This window comes from Lontra canadensis, unplaced genomic scaffold, assembly GCF_010015895.1.
Source record: "Lontra canadensis isolate GAN:19392208 unplaced genomic scaffold, GSC_riverotter_1.0 scaffold3, whole genome shotgun sequence".
Classification (NCBI taxonomy): Eukaryota; Metazoa; Chordata; class Mammalia; order Carnivora; family Mustelidae; genus Lontra; species Lontra canadensis.
This window is the reverse complement of record NW_022630997.1, coordinates 12,193,347-12,215,779: the sequence shown is the minus strand read 5'-3', so window position 1 is coordinate 12,215,779 and position 22,433 is coordinate 12,193,347. Positions and strand designations below refer to the sequence as shown.

General features: G+C 42.2%; 1 protein-coding gene across 4 annotated transcripts in view; it reads right to left on the bottom strand.

Annotated features, from left to right (window-relative positions):
• Positions 1–22,433, bottom strand: part of SORCS1 (sortilin related VPS10 domain containing receptor 1) — a 497,774-nt gene that overhangs the window by 96,956 nt on the left and 378,385 nt on the right. For all 4 annotated transcript variants that reach the window (XM_032880513.1, XM_032880527.1, XM_032880538.1 and 1 more), the window contains exons 7-10: positions 21,196–21,314; positions 18,595–18,684; positions 12,288–12,467; positions 3,943–4,089 (exon numbers count right to left, since the gene is read on the bottom strand). In XM_032880513.1, coding sequence (XP_032736404.1) covers positions 3,943–4,089; positions 12,288–12,467; positions 18,595–18,684; positions 21,196–21,314 — 536 coding nt within the window. The remainder of the gene's footprint in view (positions 1–3,942; positions 4,090–12,287; positions 12,468–18,594; positions 18,685–21,195; positions 21,315–22,433) is intronic.

Genomic DNA, 22,433 nt, shown 5'->3' with positions numbered 1-22,433 from the left:
GTGGTCAAGAATTTCCTGGGGAAGCTGGCTGGCTAGCTCCAGCAGAGAACGGTCAGCTGAATGCATAAAGAAGTCACGGTCTCTCTCCACAGAACACTGTGCTTTCCCTGGGGACCCGAAGGATTTGTTACAGGCTCGGTTCCCATCTCGCCTCTTGGGAGCCCAGTCCTGAGGCTTTGGAGGCAGGTGGACCATGACCTGTAATACCCCATCTAACAGTACAATGCATTCTTCAGAGAAAAGAAATCCTAGCTGAGCCCTCCGGGCAATCAGTCTGAAAGTCCTAAAAATACAGCCCCAAATTACTCTGGATGTCTTATTTCTATAGAATGCATTTTACCAGGGACATTCCGTTTGGGGCTGTAATTCTGAACTTGTTCCACATTTGTAACAGCCCTGCTGGAAAATCTCCTTTCTAATCACTAGGCTGTGTTTTCAGTGACACTGTCACTTTCCAAGTACTCACAACCTAAAAGCACTTTTTTATCTCCTCTCTGCTACCAGCTCCCAAGCCTAAAGAAGGTTTTTAACGGTCCGGGTCTCCTGTAGCTCAAAGATTTTCTTTCCTATTTGGCAGATTTTTATAAGTGATTTTGGTCCCTGCCCCGCCCCCCTTTGCCATTTCCTTTTCTCAGCCTGTTTTCTAAAACTCGATTCAAACTACATCAAACAGGGTTAATCAGAGAGGCAGGCCAAAAGACTCCTGGGTGCCACACATCCAGAGCCCATTAATTCATCTTCATTGGATCTTAATGAGCCTACTGATTTTGCTAACTGTAGGGTCAACCTGAGCCTCTGGGCTTCAGAGAGGGATATTATGACAGATCCCTCCGTGTGGCTGTCAGTGGCAAGGGAAAGCTTCCATTCAAGTCCAGACGTGAAACTTCAACACCACCTGGCAATGAAGCATTGACTTCAGACGAACCACGTCCATCCCAACAACACGTGCTGAACATCCGCCACAGGGTTGATCTGTGAGCAGATGCTCTGGAGTGGTCAGGACAGCCATGGTTCCTATACTCTCGCCGCTCCCGGTTCGGCAGGGGGAGGCAGAAAAGATAGCCCGACCAGCACACGTGCTGATTTCAGAACACAAGAAGGGTCATAGATAAGCAAGAGTTGGGCCAAGCTCCAGCTTAGGGAGAGCTGAAGAAAGCCTCTGAGATTCAGGTAATCAAACAAGAAGCTGAAAGCCAAGGGAAAGCCAGACTACGGAAATGGCATTTTAGGAGAAATAATGGTGAACACAGGGGCCTAAGACATAAAGGGGTGCAGTGAGCTAAAGGTATGGAAAGAGGTAGTGTCCTCTCCCAGCTTATGTAAGCAAGCGGGGAGAGAGAAGCCAGACAGCAGGAGTCGGGCCCTATGAGACCTCACAGGCCATGGTCAAGTACTAGAATCTTATTCTACCCGAGTTAGAAAGTCATCAGAAACTTCAAGTAAAGGAGGGGCAACATCTGAATTTTTAAAGCTCAAGTTGATCTTATTTACATGAAATGTGAGAAAAGATAAATCTAATCTATCATAAAGAAAAGCAGATTTGTGATTGTCTAGGGCCAGGGGAGTGGAAACTGACTGCAAAAGGGCACAAAAGAATTTCTGAAGGTGATGAAATGTTCTATCTTGACTGAGGTACTGGTGACATAGGTGTATCTATACTTGTCAAGATTCATCAAATTATATTCTTAAAATGGGTACTTTTAATGTATGTTTTACCTCAGTAAAATTGGATTACGAAAGAAAAAATCTCATTGGCTGCCGTGTGGAGAAGAGATTGCCAGGTAGAGATGGGAGGACCAGTTGGGAGCCCATCACTGTAGAGCAGGAGAGAAATGATGGTGGCTTGGATTAGGATAGTCCCAGTGGAGATGGGTAAGCAAGCTGACACTTGGAGGCATGGCATTAAGACTTCCTCAGTGTCTGGGTGGCTCAGCTGGTTAAGTGTCTGCCTTCAGTCCACATCACGATCTCAGGGTCCTGGGTCCTAAGGTGGGCTCTGTGCTCAGCAGGGAGTCAACTCCATCTCCCTTTTTCTCTCTTCCTGCTCATGCTCTCTCTATCTCAAATAAATAAATAAGATCTTAAAAAAAAAAAAAAAAGGCTTCCTAAAACTGGGCTGGAGACGGAGCAGGAAGCACTGCACTAAGTGCTTTGTGTCAGAGGCATTTGTCACGACCCATTTGTGATGCCAGAGTGATGACAGGCAAGCCTCTTTAGGTGCTACGGTTAATTCTCTCTCCTGAGCATTGAATCTCCAAAGTGCATGGTGGGATGTAGGACCACACTGAGGCACTGGGCATCCCAAGCTTCTCTGGCTAAATACTATAATACCCCAACTTGGAAGCACGAAACTAGGAAGGTAGCTCTGTTTGTTGTTTGTTTGTTTGTTTGTTTGTTTTTATGCTACAAAACAGTGCCTTATACAGAGTAGGCATTCAATAACTGTTACATTTCCTTACTTTGTCACTGGCTTTGTGCACTTAAAATAACAACTGGCTTTTCTCCCCCTGTAAGTTGCCAGTAATAAGGGTGGAAGCTGAGTGGGAGGCTGAATTTTAGACTGCTTCCCTGATGCACATTGACAACTGTGATATCCTTTGCAACTAATAAGGTCAAGTCATGGCATTTCTCGAGTAGGAGGGTGACCTGCCTACGGCGGTGTGAGATGAACCCGCAAAGGGACTGTTCAGACTTTATGGGACACAGCAAGTTGAGCGTGGATAACATCAGAGTCAGAATTGTATGAAGACTGTGAACACTGATATATGTGTGTGTGTGTGTGTGTGTACACAACCAAACCCTTCATACTAAAATGAAGAAGTCTCCCCTCTAGGTTTACATACTGATCTCTCCTTTATTACAAACTGTTTCACAGAAATTAGCACTTAAGTACGCTTTTTTTGTAATTAATCTCCCCCCACTTCTGCATTCATTATTTACTCATGTGTCCAGCACAGGGCGCCACCAGAGCTACTATGAGGAGTAAGATGTGACCCTACAATCTCTTATTTATCATTCTAGTCTCTCCCAAGGTGACTGTAAACTCCTTGAAGTCAAGACTCAGCCCCGATCCCCATCTTGGACACCGTCATGTAATCAAATATATATATATATATATATATCAACCATGCTGATCTGTCTACTCAATGTCCAAATGTAGACAACTAAAAGAAATTCGTACTTCAGAGGAGGGATTAGTAAACCTTTTTTTTTTTTAAGAGCCAGATAATAAATGCTGTAGGCTTTATACACCATACAGTCCCTGCCGTGAGTACTCCATTCTGCCATACAGAGCAAAGGCAAGTCAGACTGTAACTAAACAAGACTGAGTTCTAGTAAAGGTTTATGTAGAAAAACAAGTGGTGGGCCATATTGGCCCAACAGGCCATATAGTTTACCAACCCCAGCTTTATGGAATGAGACTCAGATGAACTGAACATATTACAAAGGGTACCAATGAGGGTTTAAATCAGTGGTTCTTACCCTAGTTTGAGGCATAAACTCCCCTCAAAATATGACTAAACACCTTTGCTGGAAAACATATCTACAAAAATCTTTAGTTCATCAATTCTACAGCTGAATTTATGCATCATTGGCTATATAACAAGCCATTCATGGGAAAGTAAGGGTGTCTATCCCCACCATACATGGAAACTATCACATTCTCCCTAAAACTGTAATTTGAGGTCCTCCACAGACCTTTGGTCCTAACTCAGAATCCTTGATGTCAGCAAGGAACCCACTCATGCCCTCTTATGTCATGGACCCACACAAAAATCAGCACAGGGACTCTTTTCCACACACCCTGCCTTCACACCCAGCCCTGTCCCTTTTTGTTCATTGATTGAACAACGAGCCCTGGAACCATCTTCATCTGCTTGTATAACATCCCCTTCCAGCCCTCCACTGTACGGAACATTCTTCTGCAATGTGAAAACCTACCAGTAAGCACTGCACAGGGTCCCCCCTTAGATCCGTGTCCGGTGCCTGTAGCAAACGCCAGTCTCGGCCTTTGTTGTACGTGATGAAAGTCTTCACTTGGTTGTCAATCTTCTTGTTAGCCAAGAACATTCCCTTTATCCCTGCTACCTGGGAAAAATTGACATGGCTGAAAAATACATCAATTTGAGATAGGATATATTTATTTACTTTAAAAAAAGAAGTGACGGTCAAATTCAGCCGGAAGCACTGGAGAAAAGAGAGGGTGAGGATGAGGGAAAGGGGAGTAATGCTTAAGTATAATGACGCGCTGAACTGTGGTACAGAAGAGCAATGCATCTTTGCCCCTAATGGTATGGCAGTGGTAGTCTAAGTTTGATAGAAGCTTCTTATTTCCTCTAAGGTAGGTTGGTGGTAGCTCGCAGTTGCCTAGAGTTACAATCTGGTGCTTTCAGTTCTGCTGCTCGGTATATGATATGTAAATATGGCGACTTTAATTTGATGTTAGGCGTAGTACCCATAGTCTTAAAGACTGGCTCTCATTTAATCTTTGTAGCAATCCTTTTGGCTAAGTACAACTTATTCTTTTTCACACATGAGGAAACCCAGTCTCATCCAGGTAAAGTGATTTGTCCACGGTCTTGCTGCCTAAGGTCACACAGAGAGTAAGCTGCAGACCTGGAATTTTAACTCAGAACTGATGGCTTCACAGACCATGCTCTTAACAACTCTCCAAGTCACTGAGCTATGTACAGTCTGGGGCAATTGACAAAGTTCAGTTTAAAGCTCAGGATCCAACTGCTATTGTTTCCCCCCTTTTTTTTGTCTGTAAAAAGATGGCTCTATTAAGCCACTGAAATATACTGAACAATAGAGAACAGCTTTTGATAAAATAAAAATAAAAATATAAACACACACACACACACAGCTTTTAAACATAAAGCAGCAGTGGTTTCCCTAAGTTGTGAAGTCATCCCCTCCTCCATTGCTATAATGCCTGTTTCCACTGTAAATGGTCCTTCTTAATTACTTGGCTCTGACAATATGATTGCCTTCTCTCTTATACACTTGAGGAAAAATACTCAAATTGTTAAGTTGGTAAAGCCACGTGATCACGAATCCTGAGTTGTGCACCATATTTTTCAAGCACCTTCAAGTGTATTAAATGCATTCATACCCATTATACCCTATTTGGAATTATGACAACCCAGGAAGACTGAGGGCCGGGGACAGCAGGGTCTGCACGTGTGCAACAGCACAGGTCATCCCATGTAATGCTCACAGGAACCGTGAGATAGAATTACCAGCAGCCACATTTTGAAGATAAGGAAAACAGAAACTTGGACTGAGTGGCTTTGTGGAGCTCAGGGAGTAAGCGGACAAGCTAACAAGCATATTTGAACCCACTTATCTCAGGCGCTTTACAGGAGAATATGAAAATCTTTAAGCAGAAGAGGGAAAAAAAATAGCACGAATCCGTGCCATTCACCCAGGACTCTGTGCAACGCTTTATACACCGAACTGCTTCTATTCACTTCAAACCTGCCTCACAGCTACGGCCCAGATCCTACGGATGAAGAAACCGACACGTAGCCAAAACTTAACTGCTGATGATAACAGAGAGCTGGAGTTCACACTCAAATCCGTCTGACTTACAATGTGCTTTTACAAACACAGCTCTGAATTTCTCAACAGCAAGAGGCTGGGTTTCGAGCAACAGATTACATACATTTTACCTCGGCTTCTGACACAGTCAAACCTCATTCGTTTGTACCTGCCAGTGTGGCATATGGGATAATTTAGAGTTGGGCCAACTTCATATTCCTTTGGAACCACAAGTTTGTTAAGCAAATAAATAGTACTTAGGAAAACAAGCCTCATTTGGGGCAATCGACAGCAAGCAGACAGTTTCCTATGCATTGTTGATCCTCGACAAATGTGGAAGGCACAAATTCCAGGAGCACGGCACCAGCCGACGCTGGTATGTTAATTACCGATAGTCGTTAGTTGCTCACTATCCCAGCTCCATAAGGACTGGCCCACCAGGGAACCCCATATTGGTTTTGCATATGTTCCAGAAGCTGTTACATATTTAAATATGACTCAACTCCCAGTTCTTTAAAAATGAAATTTCATGAATCGGAATTTTCACAAGTCATGCTCGTTTTCTCTCCGCAGCATCCTCCTCCATGAGAAACAATGCTGCCTTAACCACTCGACACTCGAGGTTACAGTAAGTAGAGAGAGAATGAAATGATTACCTATTCCTGTAGTTTCATTGCCCATTTTCCTTCCTGCCCTCGCCCTCTTTTGGCAAGAGTGTCAAAGCAGGGTTCTACGTGTTTAGGAACAGGTTCATTTGATTTGCAGAAGCGGTGACTTTATTGGCCCCTGATTGCTTGGCATTATCAAATGCCACTTGAGTGGAGAGCTCTGCTTTGTAATTCATCTTTGGCAGCCTGGCCTTCCGGTTTATCTTGAGGAATAAAAACTTGCCAAAGCAGAGGTAATCCATGACAACAGGGGATGGAGATGGAGTGGGTCTGCTTATTCTCTTCTTGTGGCCAAGGCACTTAATCTGTGAAAATCCCATTTGTTGTGTCTTTTTATTTTTCTTGCCTTTTTGGTCTGCCCTGCCGAGATGGTCACCCCGGCATTTCGGGGTCCATCCACTCATCCATTCTCGTACCATCCACTGCTCGTTTTGCTCTAAGCATGAGAAGTCCATCTTTCTGGGTGTTTTGGTGCCCCTCTAGGCATAAGGCACTTTCCTCAGGGGGCTCTTTTGTGAGGTTTCATCTTCTATTTCTCGGAACCTCTAGCCTCTTACTTTGGATATCACTTTGGAAATTAAGGAAGCAGTGTCAGTGCCCAAAATACGGATTGTGTGTGTACTTGTGTGTGTATGTATGTGCATATGTGTGTATAAGGTCTGGGGTTCCATTCAGGATGGGGAGGAGAGGTTTATGTTGCCAGACAACCTCAGTGTTCATAGCATGTGTTTATTTGTGTGGCATGAGTGGGGCTGAGGGATGGCACAGGATGGGGAAAAGTACTATTCTCGATGAAGACATGCCTTCCCGTGAACACAGTTTCTGAGGAGGATATTCCTGTGGGAATGACACATCACACATCACGGATTCTGTCTTCCTTTGGGGAAAGACCTGTTACCTTACTTACCTTTCTGAATTCTGCTCAAAAATGCTGAGTGAGTTGAGAAGCTACTTATGTTTCTTTGCGGCTCATAGGGGGAGTGTGATACGGGAAGTCTCAAAGGTAATTAGTTATTATTTCTTTTTCTCTGATCTCCTAGGAGCCAAAACGCCATTTTGATTAGACTTTAAATAAGAAGTGCTACAGCTCAAACCTCAGGCCACCACAAAGCCCATCTGCACACTTACTGTGCCCCCAGGTGATAGCTTCAGGGCTCTGCCTTCCTTTTCTTATCTCACTCCCCTGGTTCATACAGGCTATCTCCCACTCCCTTGGATAACACACTGATATGTCTCTACCTGCCCACTTCCTTGGTTTTTTGGATGGCACCTCTAGATGGTTCTCTTCTAGCCCAATCTTTCATTCACGGGCTCCACACAGAGGCTAAGCTGGGAAGACCCGTGAACAAGAGTTACTGCTGGTTTCTGACTCTACTGCCCATTGGGAGATGACCCCTCCCGCCCTCTCGGTCTCAGACGTCAACTACAAATCCAAGGTGTCAAAATCTGAAGAGAATAAAAATTATGAATCAACAAGCGTGGCAAGAAAGAGAATGTATCTGTGACTGTAATTGCTTTGCGCTTTGGACATAGGCTATTTTTCTGCTCTAAAGAGAGGGTTGCAGCCAGGAGAAACATATACTCAGAGGGAGAAAGTCCAGGGGTGACTTTGCAATCAAGAAGCCTGCTCCCCACCAAAATGCCCAAGTTTCTTTTCTTCCCTACTGACTTGACCAGGCAGCACTCCTCTCCTAAGGAGAGAGTAGCCTTAAGCATAATTAGCACATTCTCTGTCCTGTAAGAAATAAGCCCGGGAAGGGAGAGCATTTTTCGTCTCTACCTCCCACGCTGGATTGTAAGAGGCACCTTTCCCCAAGAAATCAAGGTCTAAGTGCTTCAGCACAACTGTTGAGCTTTCTCTTTCAAAGAGGCGGCACTCTTCTGTGCAGAAGACACAGTGTGTGCCAACGAACAAGCACGGCTCGTCGGTATGTCTTCCTCATGCTGCCCACTGTGCTCAGTCATGCACACATTCTGTGCATCCCAAATTTGCCAGCCAGGTGGCTTCACTCCCAACACGACCCTTTCCACTTGGCTGGGGTGAACTGTCATTGTCCATTAAGCCAAAGCGCTCTTCATCATCGTTAATTAATATCCCTTCCCAGAGGAGGGAGGATATTTTCCAAAGCTGTCAGACCCCCCTCTCATCATCCACACCAGACAAAAACACTAGGAATCACACGTCTCAGACACATTCATCCTGTCTCCTTTGCTCTGGCTGCCATCAGGCATGCTGTCTTCTGTTTCCCATCCCACGTGATGCCACTGGGGCATTTGTGCTATTCAGGGATGACAGAATTTTAGGACGCTTGTTTCTAGGTGTCTCTTATGGAAACACATCCACCGGACAAAACTGGGAGGCACAACGACAGCACTGACTGAATTTAGCTATAACTGCGGACTCAGGACCCGGGTCAGAAGCTGGTGAATAGGTCCAGAGCTATGATTTGTGGATTCTGCTTCTGTTGGCTTTTTCCCAAGACTGTTTTCTTTTTCTTGTCTGATTGCCTCTACTTCTAGGTAAAGTCTAATACTATTTACCTACCCTTCAATGACTTTCAGTCTAAGGGTTATGGCTGGGCCACAATCAAATACAAGTGCAAATCCTTCCAGAGACACAAATAGTTTGTTAAGAGTTCTGCATACTCTAGGACTCACATCCTAATTCTCCCACTTAGCTAGCTTTGTAATCTTGCAAAAATGATAGCATTTTCTGCCTCCATTTACCTGTGTTTAAAGTGGAAGTAATGATAGTCGCAGCATCATAAAGTTAATATATGGAATGAATGAATATAATTATGGAAGGTTCTTTACACAGTGCCTGGCATATACTGGCACCTGGAATATTATCTGTTGTTATTATGACCTTTCATTGACAAAAATCACTATTCAGCTTTTTTGCTCTGTGTCCAACTTTCCAGCCATGACTCTCCTGAGTGTGGTTCATGGTGGTTAACTGACACTGAAGGAAAATTCTGGTATTTCAATGATTAAACCATGGAAGATGGTCACCCAAAATTCTGTCCCCAATATTTCCCTATGTCATCACATGCATACATGTACCTCCAGGGCAGAGAGAGCCACATTTATTATAAGGTTCCAGTGTGTGTATGTGAACAAAATTATTGAATTTAAGAGAAATGTGCTTCCTTTTGCATTTCCCACACAGACTCATCAACAGTACATATCCTTGATACACAGACTCATACTGTTACACATTACCAGTTTGCCTCTTCTAAAATACCTTAAAGAACACACAAGAATGGCAGGTTGTTGACATGGAGAAACATACAAGCAAAAATCTCACACCATCCTCCTCAGTCATCCCCAAATGTGAGCACCCGTGCACTCCATATATTCTTTGTCACCCCTACTTCATATGTCGCTCATCTCTGCTCCTTATTAATTCATTTACGGATTTTCTTACTTTTCATTTATCTCTAAGCACTCATCGTTCATCGCAATTCTACTGGGAAATTCATGCTGGATGGCTTTCAGCTTCCTGCTAGCCAGAACAATCAGATTTAAGAAACACTTGCGCCAGGTTCCATGTCAGCCAATATTCTTTCTATCTAGGTAATCAGCAGATACGGCACCACCATTCTGATTACATCAATTTCAATTCAAGTTTCTGCGAACTGTCAGGCTAATAAAACCAAAGACTCTTCCTCCCCGGCCCCAGGATGCAGAACACCTTTACATAACGCAGTCACACCACTGCTCACAGTGATGATAATAAGAGCCAGCAGTTTCCCTATGGACAGGCAACCATGAGAGAGACACAAAAGGGAAACACAAGGATTAACCAAGAAATGATCTGCCATGTCCAGAAGTCACCCTGTTTCCTCTTCTCGTTGCATACCTGTTAGCAATATCTGAATTCAGAAAACACTTCATGAAAACGGGTGTAAATAACCAAACATTGCGAACGCATTCCTGTCCAAATCTGTCATCTTTTCCGTCATCAAGGGACCAATTAAAATGGTCTCTGTTTTGGCAGAAAACACAATTTATCCCAGAAAAAAAAAAAAAAAAAGTCTTCCACAATGCTTGAAAAGAGGGAGAAGTTAAACAGAAAGGGAAAAATGCAACCCGAAAATGAGAAAATGTTTTTGGGAGAACAAGGACAAAGTCAAGGCCAGGGAAGCCAACTGGGTGACGGATCTGAGACAGCTGCTTTGACTTCTTATCAGACTCTTGAAGCTAGATATTTCCATGGTAAGTGCTGGAATCAGCCATGAAAATGCATGGCATTTCAACAAAACACACTTACAATTTAAATGTTTGCATGACATTTATAAATAAGGAAAGAAATGTGGCAATTTATACTTGTTTATAGGAAGATGACTGGTTGGTGTTAAGCAACATCCTATGGCCGTGCTAAGAGCAATATGGGAAGAAACAAGGATCCAAAAGTGTTGGATATTTAAACAACGTGGGCAGATTTTAAGACTGTAAGAATAGAACATCGTATGGGGGCTTAATCTCATTGGAATGTAATATTAGTTATGTTATCTATAATTTGTTGAGCATTGATAGATTTTTTGCACTGTTCATAGTATATACAGTAAGAAGATTAACGTAGTAATCCCCAGAAATTCTATCAAGTAGGTACCATGTATATAGCTCCATATTTTAAATAAGAAAACTGAGGCTTGGAAGTTCTTGGCTTTTCCTCTAGAATTCATACATGTGGTGTAGCTAGGATTTAAATCCAGGCATCCTGGCTCCAAAATTTATACTTTAAATCACAATTTTATCCAACATGAATTTGAAACTAAATCACCAGGATATGTAAATGTTTTCCAGAATACATATTCCGTTCGAGGCTGAGATATATGATACTACTATATTTATCTGGAACATAAGCAGGAAAAGAGTGGAAAAACCTTGTGAATGTGTAAATAAGTCTGCAGTGCATTTTTCTAAATATATACACACTATGTCTCATGCTAGTTTGGGCTCTGAATGGGGTATATAAGTTCATTAATGTGGCTTTATACATACAGAGATAGACAACATTAAAAGGAATTACAATGATAGGTTTTAATCTGTTAAATGAAATTGGTTCCTTTCTTTGATATATACTGGATATCATTCCCTTGCTTCTCATTATACAAACAAATCTCTTGACTCTATGAACTTGTACTCAATCAAAAGACAGCATCATTAGGACTATATATATTTGAATTGGTTTCAGATTTTTTTTTTGTTTTTTGTTTCAGATAGGATACAGGTAAATGAGTACTTCCAAAATTCTGAATACATTTTGCAACAGCTCATTATAACCCATTATAAATCCTCATGGTGCAAAAGTAGACTGACAAGTGGCTAAAATCCATCCCCAAATAGCAGCATGCTTTCTACCTAGCCATGTTTTCAACATCATTCAAGTGTTATTATTTGTTATGAAAGCTAAATGACTGAACATATAGGATTTTCTTTTGTGCCCTAATCATTTTGAGAAACAAAGGGCCAGAATTGTTTTAGGGAAATGAGGCAAACTCTATTTATTTTTTGTCTCTGCCTCCCCCCTTCCCATGTAGGAGAGAAAGACTTATCTATCACTTTGTCTCACTCACTGGTCCTTGAGGAGATGACAAATAGTGGAAGTTACCAGGTCAGAAAGATATTCAGGTCCAATGGGTGTATCTTCTAGTTCAACACAAAGATATCCCCCTCGTTAGCTCTTCAGAGAGAAAAGGAGGATGCCCACTGCCCCTCTGCTCAAACTCCGACACCTTGTTTGCCCTTCAACATTATTTTCAAATTTCATATTAGGATCATTCTTGTTCAAACCTTTCAACTGTTTGACTGCTTCCCCAGATACTCTCTCCAGGGCCCCTGAGACTTCATGGACTGTGGACTTCACCAAGAAAGGATTCCTAGAGAGGTGTTGGATGGAATGCAAATTAACCAGTAAAAATGTTCTACAAATCCTCCCCTCTCCCAAGCGAAATGAGGCCATGTAAGGAACTAGGAATTAAAATGATGGAGGCAACAGCCAACCGTGGGCCCTCACCCCCTGGCCCAGGCACTGCAGGGGCTCAAGACGACACATGCCTTGTGACATACCTCATAGAGGTCGATCATGATGTTGCCCTCTGGACCCCTGCTGCTCTGAACGTTCTCCAAGGCCAGTGTAAAATAGACCCCACGGGTGTCTGAGATATAGAGGTTGTAGGTGTCATTTTGGTTCCATTCTTGAACCGCTGCAAACACTTGATTCTCATCCGTGCTGATGACATGCATGTCCTGAAGAAAGACACAGAGAAGTAAGAAGGATGAAGACGCTTCTACGTGAACATGGCATGTGTCCGAAGAGAGTGGAATCCCATGAAGGATGCCAGAATAGGCTCTTAGGCGCTGTCATGGAAGATAAAAATTTTCCCTTTGTATATTTGTGAAGTAATCATTAATTAGGCAAATGTTAACCATTTCCTTTGTCATCTGTGGGGTTAGGCAGGAAGGTCATGTGAAAATAGGGCAGAGAGCTGCTTGGTAGCTTGCTTATAATTTAATTACCTCATTAGATAATTGAAGAAGACTTTCTCAAATATGCATATCTTTGGAGAATCAATCATCCTGATATACTTGCCAGGCACAAACATGGTATACGTTCAGAAGATGTATGTGGGCCAAATATGAGGGAAAGTTCGAGAGACAGAGAGAAAATAGACAAGCCCTGCTTCCCTCAGCATGGTCCATGGGCTGCCAGTGTTGGCATCACCTGCGAGCTTGTCAGATACACAGAATCTCAGGCCTCACTTGTTGAATCAAAAATCTGTATTTAAATAAAATCTGAGCAGTTCATATGCACATTAAAGTTTGACAAACACTCCCTAAGGCTCAGCAACTCCCAGAAGCCGCTGTGGAAAACAGTCACCTGAGAACCCCAAAGCACTCATCTTCACGTCAATGACTATTCAAGGACTCAGCAGTTTATCTAAACCCTTAACTCTGAGAAATTCAGCAGGAAACCTGAACTGAGAGAGGAAAGAAGTAGCCTGCTTTCAGACTCTGGTAGTCCTAGATGGAAAAACAAAGGCAAAGGTAATGTGGAGGCAGGGAGCAGATGTCCCTGGGGTGGGAATTCCAAATCTTTTCTTCCCCATTCAGAACTCCAGAGAAGTGGATGTTCAGGGGAGGCTGGCACAGACCAGGGTGTGATGTCTTCTGTGCATAAGCTCTTGGCAGCTGTCTACGGCCTTGAGTAAAGGCCGTAGCTTTCAAAAAGTGGTGCAACTTTCAAAAACCAAAAATCAAAACAAAACAAAAAAACAGAATTACAAATAAGCAAAAAGACTGAAGAACAGTATGGAAAGATTCTTGGCCTTGTGTTGCTTAGTACTCAGATCTTCCCAGATGGATCTTCCTCCATCCTTGAAAAACTTCAGAGAAATTCCAGTCTTCTCTGGTAAGAATTTCAGTGCTAGAAAGTTCTACCTAACTCCTAATCTAAATTTCTCCTTGGAATATATGCCCATGTTCTTTCAACCGAATGATTAGCAATTCAGCTTGGATCCTCTCTAAACATAGAGGGAAGAGTCTCTCCTTCCTTTACCATGATCACAGTGAACTCTGATGATCCCAGAAGGAAGAAGACTTTACCCAGAGAGTTTCATCTTTCTCACCCCTACTTGGGTCTCACATGTCATATTCTAGAGTTTAGTAATGTTTTTATATAAAAAATACAGAGCAGGAGGCCAAAAATGAATCCCATTAATTCAATGTGGGTCAATTCAATATGGATCAATAATGCAAACTTAAGTTTGGTATGCAAGTTGGCCATTGCTTATACCAGCCAAATGTCTATTTCCATTTCTTCTGATAACTGGAGTTGATGTTCTTTGAAAAACACCCTTATCACTCTCAGACAAATTTCCTCCCTGTACTTAGTCTTTGTTACTTTCTTTTACCCTTAGCACCAGAAAAGACCTGTTGACCTACCATTCAGAATATTCAATGTCCCCGACCACAGTGGTTAGATCAGTGATGGGTAGGCAACACAAAGTCAATAAGACACAATTCTAGAATGACACTGGGATTATCAGAAATTTAAAAAAAAAAAAAAAAAGTCTAGATCTGATGGAGGCATATCTTGGAGGGAAGGTAGGAGATGAACCCAGTCCTGAAGAAAAGAGGCTCAAAAGGAAGAGAGAGAGGCCACATTGTGTGAAAGTCTTTGAGTCTTTGACTGTGGATAACTAAGAAGCCTTCCCTATCTATAAACCTTTCAGTTAGAGAGGATCTACTCTAGCAGAGTAGAACAAAATGGTTAAAAGAATGGGCTTTGAAGTAAAACTACTTGAGTTCAGATCCTCCCTCTGTAACTTAGCTGTGTAAACCAAACTCTGTGCCTGAGAATTTCTACCTACAGAACAGAGATTTTAATATGCCCTCCCTGGAGTTGTGAGAATTACATCGGCTACTAAGTGCTAAGCACTTAGAACAGTGCCTGACACATAGCATCTGTCCCACGTACGCTAGCTATTTTCAGTTACGCAAGTGCTTAAATCCCCTTTGCTGATGAAGCAAGGTTGATTTGGCCTTTCTGTTTGCTGCAAATGTTCGGGGGCTAACTAGTATACTTAATAAAAAGTGCTTGCTTTTTTTTTTTTTTAATTTTGCTTCTTTCTAATGGAGGGGATTAGCTATGGAAATTAGCCCAAGGGCCATTCAACCACTGAAGGCCAAACATTCTATGGCTCCCCACTTCCTTGTCCTTTGCCCTCCCAAATCCTTATTTAGCCATTTGGAAGCCTTACATAACTACTCCCAATTCACACTCCCTCATTAGCAGGATGCAGCATCTTCCCTGAATTCAAGTTAAAACACTTAAGCACAGATCTGACCCTCACGTAATTACTACCCACCTCTGTGCCTTGGGAGTGAATTTGTGCACTGGGGAACCTCTGAAGTCTGGGTCATCACAGATATCTTGATAATAAATGCGAGGGGCTAGATACATCAACTATATCATCCCAACTCATGCAAATCTTTATTTTGTAGATTCACAACTAAAACACAGTGCTTCAAGGTCACCAAGAGAACTAGTTGAGTAACATCAGATTCAAAGGGCCATCTCTAGATAGCGGCCAAGATCAGATCTTTCTCTCTCCATATAATCCAATTACATTGAAGAGAATTAAAAAAAAAAAAAAGTTGGTCTCAGATATCTTAATAGAAAGATCTGACATATTTAAATGTCATCTTTCTTTTCTTGTCTACATTCTCCTCTATCAGAAGAATAGGCTCTTTCTACATAAAGTGGCACTTTATGTTCAATACTTTTACTGAGACACAAAATTTCAGAACAAGAAGTGACCTTTGAGATCTTCTGCTAGAGTGTTTCCCAAAATCTGTTCCATAGGACACCAGCATTGATGGACTCTAATAAACTTTTTTTTTAATGGATACCTCTGAAAAGTGTTTTGATTAATGCTGAATTATATGTGTTTTTTTGTTTGTTTGTTTGTTTTTTTTAACAGGACATCCTAGAGCTTTCGACACCAGTGACCTACCGCTACTCTCGAGGCAAGGGGCATAGAATGGAGTTTATTTTTTTCTTAAGCTTCTTTGGTCATAGAACCAAATTTTCGAGAGGCACCTCCGAGGACATTTTATTCAGAGTTAATATTTACCTTATTTTAAAAATGTAAAAACAAAAGAACAAACAAACAAAACACAGAGAAATAGAAATTGATAAGCCAGTCCAAAGCAGGTTAGTGGCAGATCTGGGCCTCCTGCTGCCTACCCCCATACCCCCCCACGCCCCATCCCATCCATCTCCCACCACACAGACAACTAGATCCATACTGATAATAATATTACCTTGCTTTTATAGAGTATCTGTCCTCTAAAATGCTCAAAGCACTTTCGTAAGTATTGCCTCATTCATCTCCCTTGAGTAGCTCAGAATGAGCTCCAAGTAAGTTAAAGGAAACCGTCACCATGTCTCCCAGTCTGCAGGGGGGCCTCATGCTTGTAATAGCAGCAGCAACATTAAAGTCTCTCCATCCCCTTCTCCACTCACTGTTACCATTATATTATTATTATTATTATTATTTTTTTTTAAACACAGCTCAGGGTAACCATGGTCTTTCAAGAGCTGATACAATGCCATGGATGATTACAGAAAATTTTAACATGAAAGTGCTGGTTTGTCTCGATTCCTTTGGTGAGCATGAAGCTTTGTTCCTTTCCAGCCAAGGCAGCCCTGGCTTTGATAGAACGCCATGAAATACGGGCGCCTTTCTGGCAGATCACTGCACCCAAGCCGGGGCTATTCTTTGAAGGTGTAATGGGACTGTAATGAGGCGACTCATTGTCTTAAATAATAAACACCTGCTTGGACCACATAATACATTCATTTGCTGTGCTGGCTCCTATTTTTCCAGGGACAAGAGAAATTAATCATTGTGTTCACCCTCGCACCTTAGATGAGGCTAGGAATAGAGCGGGCTCATCTCAGGTAGCCAGGGGAGGGGACAGCAGATTCAGGTTCAAAAGACAACTTTTCCTTCCAGACTGGCTGGGTGTCATTGGGAGCAAGGGTCAACTTGAACAAGCAACGCAGAGGATGTGTTTCTTAAACTCCAGCAATAGATCCAAAGGTGGGTTTTGGTTTTAAACGACCATGGGTCTCCTTGGGTCCATGGGACTTTTTCTTTTGATGGTCCTCCAGTATATCAAAATCTGTGGGGGATCTGCTATCTTATAATAGTAAGCTATTAATTTATTTCAAGAGAAGAAAAGTATAATACAAAGGATGCCAGCTGGGAACTCAGGAGACCTGAGTGCTTGCCTCACTTCAGCTGCAAAGAGCATTTGGTTTGGCCGGGACTTATTCCGCACACAGAGTATTTTCCCAGGAGAGAATGCAAGAGGAGTGACTCACATCTGCTGTTTCCTGATTTGGTCCTGATTCCCACATGCCTCCTGAGCAAGAGCATCTCCCTGCATTGACTTTAAATCTTATTTTTAAAGGTTTAAATCTTGCAAGCTAAACTACTGCATTTGCTGGCCAATCAAAGACATAGCCATTTATTTCAGCACTCGAAGGGGAAAAAGAAAACAAAGTGGCTCTGTTGGACTTACTGGGGAGACACGATCATATCCCTCATGGGCCTTCCTAAAAGAGAATCCAGGGTAATTTTAACAACACTCAGATTTAATTTTACATATGGACTTTACTCAATTCTCCTCTAAGGCACAACTCCAAATTGTTGTGCTTGTCTTTTTGGAAAACACTTAAAGCTGAATCAAGGGCAGGGAGCACTTCAATGTATGCAGTCACAGGTATGTAGTTCTGGACAATTACCACCGTCATTAACCTCTTAGCAGCTGGAAATAATAACTACGGACATGGACATTGTTCTTTGGAGTCAACAGTGCAATTTAATGTGTGTTATTATCCCGAGTGGGCCAGTGTCTCAGCCTACCTTACTATACTGTTATGCTTAGGGGCAGAGGGACGGCCAAGAAAGAGAATTCTGCCTGGAAAGGCTAGAGCAACTGGCTACTGAGACCTGTGATGTCCTTGTGCTCTGTCACCTGAATTCTTGGAAGCTAGCTGGTGTTGGTCCAGGACGGCATACTACAAAGTTGTGGATAAAAACACAATGTAAAGAGTCATCAACACTCAATCAAAAAAAGTTCCCTATGTTCTTTGTCCAAACCAAAGGTTTCAAAGCTAAGATGCAACTACATTTAAACCTACACTGTCCCCCTCCTACAGCCACACATACCTCCCTTGCTTTAAGATCAAGGCATAATACATTAACTATTTCAGACCACAAATCCACACAGCTTTATGCTCCCGAGTCACTCTGTCCTCCACTAGGTGGTGCTCCATATTAACGCAGTTGTTCAGAGTTTCTGGAAAGATAGCCCAGCGATGTCAGCAGTTAAGAGGGTCTTTCTTAAACTTTTGTCTGTCCTTATTTTCAAAGGAGTATGTCTTTGGGGGAAGTCCAAAAAATTAGCTATGCCTCAGAACTCTAAAGACAACCAGTGTCATAAGTGCCACTGAGAGACAATGTAAAGGTTGAGTGCCATATAGATGCACCGCCTCTCAATAATTAACAACAATAAAATGTTGTACTGGTATGACATGGATCCAAAGCCTACTTTCTGTCTTGCTAGAATACCCACATATATGGCTCAAAAATTTTTAGTACTGAAAATCAAATGCAAATCAGTTGACAATCTATTCAGATGCTCCTACAGCAAGAATCAGAGAGAGAGAAAGAGTAGTTGAAAAACAGTCATGGGGGATAAGAAGAGATAAATGAATATAAGAGTCCTTGGGAAAGGGGTGCAGGCGAGAATATGGGAATGGGAGAAAATACTGAAATGAAGAGATCCATTCAGGTCATACCTTGGGCAAAGCATATTTGGGCAGCTTCATCTGGGCAAATGCATTCCTTCGGTAGGACACGTAGTAATGTGGCCGTCCTCCTGATGTCAGCTGGATCATAAACACAAAAGTAAGAGGAGCTATTACAACAGTTACAGGCCATAGAAAAAGAGCCATGAATGGCAGGGGCTAGCCACCAACCCAACAGTGTGAATGACTATTGTGGACAAATGTAAAGAACTAGAGTTCCAATCAAAAACAACTCATACCGTGTATGTGAGTTGGTCTGAGGCCCAAGCTAAACCCACTGCATGAAAATATAATTCTTCAATTTGCACTGTAGCTCAGGAGACAGGAAACATTTTCAGTTTCTTTCTTCTCTTTCTCCCCTTCTCCTTTTTCTTAATGACACAAGCCTCAGAGTATATTAGCTTCATGTCCATCAGGAATCCCCAGCTGCCTAGCCCAAGACCACTGGGGAGGAGACAGGTCCCCATGTTGTACCGGAAGTTAACGGCCTGGGTCAGACAGTGCCAGAGCGGGAGCCTCTCTCCTCTGAGCACTGAATGCCATCTGATGCCATCACACTGAGGCCTCTGAGTAGGTCTCAGGTACAACAGTGCTGCTGACCCATTAGACAAAACCTGGCCAAGGTCGTGGTCCAAAATCACTATAGAGCTCTCTCTCCTGTAAGAGAACGGGGAGCTACCTCCTCCAAGTCTGTCCGGCACACACAGCCCAGTGAACCCTGTGGATGCCAGGGAGGTCAGGAAGGGGTGTGGTCTCTACTCCAGCATGAGCGCTGGAGTATCAAGGGCTCCATGCCAATCTCTCTCCACTGCAGCCACTCTTGTTTCCCAGGTTTATTGAGATATTATTCACATACAACATATGTGAGTTTAAGAGACGATTTGTGACGATTTGATGCATGTGTATACGGCAGAATGATGACCACCTCTAGCCCCTCACTTAATTATGACATTCTGTATGTGGCGATATCTTTAAAAATCTACTCTCTTGACAACTGTCATGTCTATAATACAGTGTTGTTAATTATAGTCACTATGCTATATGTTAGATCCCCAGAAGTTCTTCATTTAGCAGTTGGAAATGTGTCCCCTTTGATTCACATGTCCCCACCTCCCAATCCCTGGCAACCACCATAACTCTCTGTTTCTGTGAGCTGGTTTACCTGCTCTTAATCCATATAAATATCTGGACTTGGGCTATCAGCTGGGGTGTGCATACTCAGACTAGGTCAACACATACTCTGGGCGGATGTCCTCCAGACACATAAAATAGCGGCCAGAAGTTATCACTTCCCCATCATGGGGCCAGATCACCTTGCAGTCCTCGTGACGGGTTACAGGACCATGTTCACAGTGGCACGGGTACAAAATATATGACACTCTAAATGCAGAAGTGAGTCCCATTTATCAGTTATATATGGATTATAAACCACTATTAGAAAGCAGAAAAGGTTCCTGGGAGAAACAGTGATAGGGAAATGAATTATAGATCGAACCAACACATGTAACCATTTTAATGTCACTTGATAATTTGATGTTGAAGTTACCAGAGTACTCATTACTCACTTCCCTAAGGAAAACTGATGTGTGTGTGTGTGTGTATGTGTGTGTGTGTGTAGTCATTTGTGAAACATTTTAAGAGTACATACATAGGCTGATGTTGGGTATTTTGAACATCTGCTTCCTCAAAACATGGGATTGAATATTCTGATTTAAGATTTCTTCTCCAAATATACACAACAGTATTTAGAATGTGTCTCAATCATAGGGAAATCGTGTGTGTCTATGTATATATAGTATGTGTGTATAAATAAAGTAAATATAAAAACATACATATTTGATATATAACCTATGCAGATATAAACTATTTAGCAATTATACCTTTCCACTCTTAGTATGGGAAGCAATACATGAAGTCTGTCTTAACTTAACTAGGAACTGAAGATTTATCGAAATAAGCCTAGAATTTTCCTTAAATGCTGCAAAGAAGCAAAGCATACTTGCTCCCTGTCTCTTCTAACCACTCAATCACAAAAGGTTTGCCACTCTCTTCAGGGGTGAAAATCCTGGCTGGGCACATCTCATCTCATCTAATTCTTATCCTAATCACAGTCAGAGCATGACAATAATGGCTGATTACTCTGCACCTCACCTCTGCCTCCCACCACTTCCCGCTACCCCCCAGCTTTCTGTTCCCATCTGTTTCTCTATTTTTAAGGTGACTACTGGGAAACAGGCTGATTGGCTGACTATTCGGATAGGAAGAGACTAACATATCCGCTCAAGCCCATGAAGGCAGAGGAGGGGGGTGAACAGAAGTGTGCATCATTCGGAGACAACCTTCGTACACTACCCAGGGCCTCCATGACTCCATATTGATAAGGTCCTCCAGACATTGCCCAAAGGAGCTAATTAATATTCCGTTAGCATAGAAGCTTCGACCCTTGGTAATGTTCCTTTTGTCAAAAAGATAATGATTTTTTTTTCCCCATTTTCACTCTTAAGGGAGTATACGCAGGCAAAGGAGGCTGCATTAGGACAGAAGCAGGAAAGAGAAATGTCTGAGACAATCAGCCGAAGTGATCTTTCATACCTGAACAAACACGTAATCATCCTGGACAATCAAAGAGTCTGGGTCAATGTAGCCTGGGAAAGGTTTATTTCTGTTGGCCTCTGTGCAGTTCTGCATTCGGCAAGTCAGGTATTGTGAATCTGAAAAAATCAAAAAACAAAAAACGGGGTGGGGGACGTATACTCACAGAGTACTGGACTTGGAGTGGACATTTTCCATTTCCTTTGCTATCTCCAACTCTTTAAACAAACCTCACATTCTTCAATTGCATTATCCCTTCCATTGTTATTGTTAAAAGTAGTATCACTATTATTTTACTCGCTTTCTAGCAACGCCATCACCACCATGCCCCAATGTCTCCAACAAATCTTGCCATCCTGGAATACTAAATTCTCATTAATTAATTCTCCCCTCTCTAAATGAAAGCATTTTTAAAAACTGGCATTAATATTTGTGATTTTATAGTTTTGTTCGTTTGTTTGTTTCTCTTTGGATTTGTGGGCTCTTCCTCTGCACTTTGACCTTTGACCAACAGGCAGGGAAACATGGACATACAAGCAATCACCAGTCATCTCATGCAAGAAGTGCACTGTTACAAACAGGAAGATTCCATATCAAGATAAAGGCTTTTCTTCTATTAATACTTAGAAGTAAAACAGAATAGGGGCGCCTGGGTGGCTCAGTGGGTTAAAGCCTCTGCTTTTGGCTCAGGTCCTGATCTCAGGATCCTGGGATCGAGCCCGACATCGGGCTCTCTGCTCAGCAGGTAGCCTGCTTCCCTTCCTCTCTCTCTGCCTGCCTCTCTGCCTACTTGTGATCTCTGTCAAATAAATAAATAAAATCTTTTTTAAAAATTAAAAAAAAAAGTGAAACAGAATAGAGAGGAGATTCCTGTATCCAAAGCTCTGCCCTCATTTAAAGATAAGTAAACTAGTCCCACATGAGACTCAACAGCAGATGGTAAACCTATCAGTTATAACTCCTACATAGATCTGATACCTATTGCTTGGGAGTACTTTGTATCAGGGAGGATGTCTTGGTTTTTCGACTCTAACTATTCTTTCCTACTAATCAGATGTCACTTCCTTACTTAAAACTCCTTTTGCCTCATTGCATTTAAAATAAATTCGAACCCTCTAGGACCCATCACTCGAATTTTCCCACATGTTAATCTCTTCTTCTCTCTGTGACTCTTCTTATCTGGCTTCTTCTATGGTCGGGAATGTGGCCAAACCTTCTACCATGTAAGAGACTTTTAA